The 3,427-nt window shown below is 47.4% G+C and overlaps 2 protein-coding genes and 1 pseudogene across 2 annotated transcripts in view; 1 reads left to right on the top strand and 2 right to left on the bottom strand.

Moving 5' to 3' along the window:
* Positions 1–3,427, bottom strand: part of LOC118404424 — a 104,422-nt gene that overhangs the window by 94,731 nt on the left and 6,264 nt on the right. The window lies entirely within an intron of this gene.
* Positions 949–1,092, bottom strand: LOC118405185 (annotated as a pseudogene).
* LOC118405149 lies at positions 1,165–3,386 on the top strand. The gene is made up of 5 exons (XM_035804574.1): positions 1,165–1,297; positions 1,934–2,177; positions 2,333–2,468; positions 2,596–2,965; positions 3,088–3,386. Exons 2-5 carry the CDS (start codon positions 2,006–2,008, stop codon positions 3,235–3,237), a joined length of 828 nt encoding a protein of 275 aa, XP_035660467.1. The 5' UTR covers positions 1,165–1,297; positions 1,934–2,005; the 3' UTR covers positions 3,238–3,386.

The raw sequence follows: 3,427 nt of genomic DNA, 5'->3' as shown, positions 1-3,427 counted from the left end.
TTAAAAACGTTACCGTAGACAGGTGACGATTGACCCGCCTCTTAGTAAAATGGTTCATGCTTGTGCATTACAGGTTCACGGGTATAGGCGGTGAAGCGTCATGGTAAATATCCCCCCCCCCCCCCCTTAGCCACACGCTCACACACGAATATAGTGCGTATTAAAAATCGAAGCCCTCGATGTTCATGTATCGACTGTAGTGAAGTTTCATGGTGTAAGTTAGTTTTCCATCGACGGTAGCGTAGAAATGATTTAAACAAACAAGGTTGGAGGAATGAATGGGCAAAAAGCTAGACTTGCTAGACTGCATTGCACTACCGTACGTTCCACCCCACCATCTACGCTCACACACGAAATGCCTACGAATCCTTGTTTACCCCTTAAGATTTGGTTCCGTAGAGCGAGTGCGTTATGTACTCACCTCTGCGATGGATATATTTTGTTTCTCTAGCTTTTCCTTTCTTAATCAATACTGTGGGCGCCTAAACGCGGATTGGGACCTTTCCGTAAAGAAGTCCGGGCGTGCGGAGTGATCCGTGTGACGCGGAGGCAACGTAACTAATGTATGTATGTTTCAAACAAAAGATACACAAAGCTTGTCCAACTTTGAATCTCTAGAACGGGTACAGCTGTAGTAGAATGCGTTTGTTCTCTGTGATGTAAATCCCTGGCAACGCGTTCCAAGAACAGGTACACCTGGAGGAAAGGAATGTCAACAAACCGCTTGCCGCCGTTGTATCTAATCCATTTATCCGCCCTCTTCCAAGGCGTAACACGGTAGCCACCGGGAGAGCACGCCTTCCACTTCCGAAGGGAAAGGCACCCCGCCTTTAGCGGCTACTGTACTACGCCTTGGGAGAGGGCGTGGTAATGGATTTGAGACAGCGGCGGCCAAAGCGTTTGCGTGAGTGCGTAGTGTAGGTGCAACCTGCTTTTGGATTGTAAGGGCGGGGGTTAGCGCGAACGCAGACCCCCACTATCATAAATTACGCAGCCGAGTTACCCGCATTTGGGGTAATCGCAAAGGTCAAGCGGGTCGTGGTGCAATGTAGTCCAGCTTTCCTAGGTTCTCATTGGCTGCGAGTCCAGCTTTGAGTCCAGCTTTCCTAGTTTCCTGTTGGCCGGCCGTCCAGCTTACGTCAGATCCCGGGCCAATCAGCGCGCGGGAGGTCAGGCTTGAATTTTGCCGGTCGTCCGCCATTACTCGACGCTCGCCAAGCGAGAGTGTTTTTGAGCATTTGTGCCCAAAATTCGTCGAAGAGCAACAGATCACCGCCCGAGTTTGAGTTGGAAGAAGGTAAGGAACACGTATTGTAAATTTGGATGGGCTGGTTTGACGGGAAAATGCGATAAATGGACGAGAAAGTCTGCCGGTACGTGTAGTCACTTCCGCATATATGTTATACTATAGGGGGGAGGGGGGCAGCCCAAGCTTATCGCGGGACTTTGGATATTTCTCGGCTTAACCTTGACCGATTTGAATTCTGTCTCCACACAAAGTAAGGGCAGAAAATGGAGATGGTGCCACATTAGTCACGTTTGATTCCATGCCTTAGTTTTTCCGCTATGTTGGCGTAAAGTTGATGTAAACAACGATACTTGTACATACTACGTAGACTGGAGGGTTACGTCCATAGCTTCGTGTAGCAAATTGGAGATATCTCGACTTAACCTTGATCGATTTGAATTCTGTCTCCACACAAAGTAACTGAAAGAAATGGAGAGTGTACCACATTAGTCACGTTTTACTCGATGCATTAGTTTTTCCACGATGATGGCCTGAAGTTGACGTAAACAAAAAAAGCCGTGCAGGTTGGAGGGAGGGGGGCCGTGTCGTTTGGTGTTCGATATCTCGGCGTCAACTCCACCTATTTCTCTACTGTTTCCATGAACTTGTCGCCATTGAAATGTACATTAAACGAGCTTGTTCCAGCTTGTTCTTTAGTTTTGTGTGCACAAAAATCCGTACGTCAACAAGGGGAGAAACGACGGAGGAGGGGCCGCTATGGCGGATCGTCTATTGCCAGCCTTGTGCATCAAGGATAAAAGTGTGGTGGCCAAGCGGCAGCAGTGTATACTGGTACCGACAGATGCGGCAAGGGAAGCACTGAAGGTTCCCAAGAAGTCCCTGTCGGTGCCGCCGGCATGTATGGAGGAAAAAACAGCTCTTCAAGAAGGTGAGCTAACACAAAATAACAAGAACTTACACCTGTGATTGCAATGTGAAAGGCATAATATATAGTGTTTTATAATGTAAGTTTATGTCAAATTTTTCCGTTAACAGTTTCAATATTTCAAAAGGAAAAATTGGAAGATTTGTTTTATGTTGCAGCCAAGAGACGCTGTCGCCAGTATTCTGCACAGCCAACTGAAGTGCAGTACCTGGGCCAGCTAGTGCTGACCTTTGGCAAGTACACCAACAAGACCTTCAAGTGGTTGTTGGAGAATGACGTCGGTTACGTGAAGTTGTAAGTAAATGTATTCGTTATCACCAGTTAACATGTCACTATGTACATTGAGAATTTGAGACACTTATTTGTGGAAATATGAAGTAGAGAGAATCAGAATATTTCTGACACAAATTTTGTATTGCAGCCTGGTTGACAAGCACTTGAAGGATGTCCGCAACACTGCACGCAAAGTCGAGGTGCGGGACCGGTGGCTTAAGGACAGCCTGTTGAAGTACGTCAACCATTTCCCACCAGTGTCCTCCCACCTTGAAGTCAACATCGACTCCTGCACGTACGGGCATGGCCGCTTCAAGGATTTTACCTACAAAGAAATGTGGGAGTGGTACAAGTACCACAAAGTCCTTGAAGCGGACCAACAGCTTGGTACTGCACAGGACCGGAAGATGGCAAAGGAAGCCTTCCTGTCCATCCGTCAGTGGCTGAGACTACGGGAGGAGGACATCACGAGCCGACCGATGAAAAGATTTCGGCAATACATCTTAGGGAAGGAGAAGGTAAGCAAGGGGCTCTCGGTTGTTAATGATGACACAACAGTGCAAAATGTTAGAATATGTGAATATGTGTAGCAGCGCTATAGTCCATGCTTTGGTTCAGTTGTGAAACCTGTGTTTGATAGGCATCCACCGACAAGAAGACAGAACCAGCACGCACGGACGTCCAACCTTCCACCAGCACCTTCAGCCCAGCTGACCATGACCCAACCTGGGATGATGACACCGACCTGATCGAGGCTGTACAGAGCATGGAAGCTACAGAAGGTCAGTGACGTGTGTGGCACAAGTATAATGCCCAGTCAATAAAGTTCTCCATTTCTCATCTGTGTCATTGTTGTGATGAAATGTTGTGTCATTGTCTGTTGACTATGTTATCATCACCGTATACTCGTGTTATTATATAACCAGTGTGATGTTGTGTTTACATATCCCTGAGTATGCGGAATAGGGACCGAGTGGGCG

The sequence above is a fragment of the Branchiostoma floridae genome, chromosome 17, assembly GCF_000003815.2.
Source record: "Branchiostoma floridae strain S238N-H82 chromosome 17, Bfl_VNyyK, whole genome shotgun sequence".
NCBI lineage: Eukaryota > Metazoa > Chordata > Leptocardii > Amphioxiformes > Branchiostomatidae > Branchiostoma > Branchiostoma floridae.
This window is presented reverse-complemented; position numbering and strand designations above follow the sequence as displayed.

Excerpts from the sequence above, each read along its gene's own strand:
- LOC118405149 (XM_035804574.1), top strand. The coding sequence starts at position 2,006 with ATGGCGGATCGTCTATTGCCAGCCTTGTGCATCAAGGATAAAAGTGTG. Across the intron at positions 2,178-2,332 it reads AAAAACAGCTCTTCAAGAAG|CCAAGAGACGCTGTCGCCAG; the intron begins GTGAGCTAACAC and ends TTTATGTTGCAG. Across the intron at positions 2,469-2,595 it reads GACGTCGGTTACGTGAAGTT|CCTGGTTGACAAGCACTTGA; the intron begins GTAAGTAAATGT and ends TTTGTATTGCAG.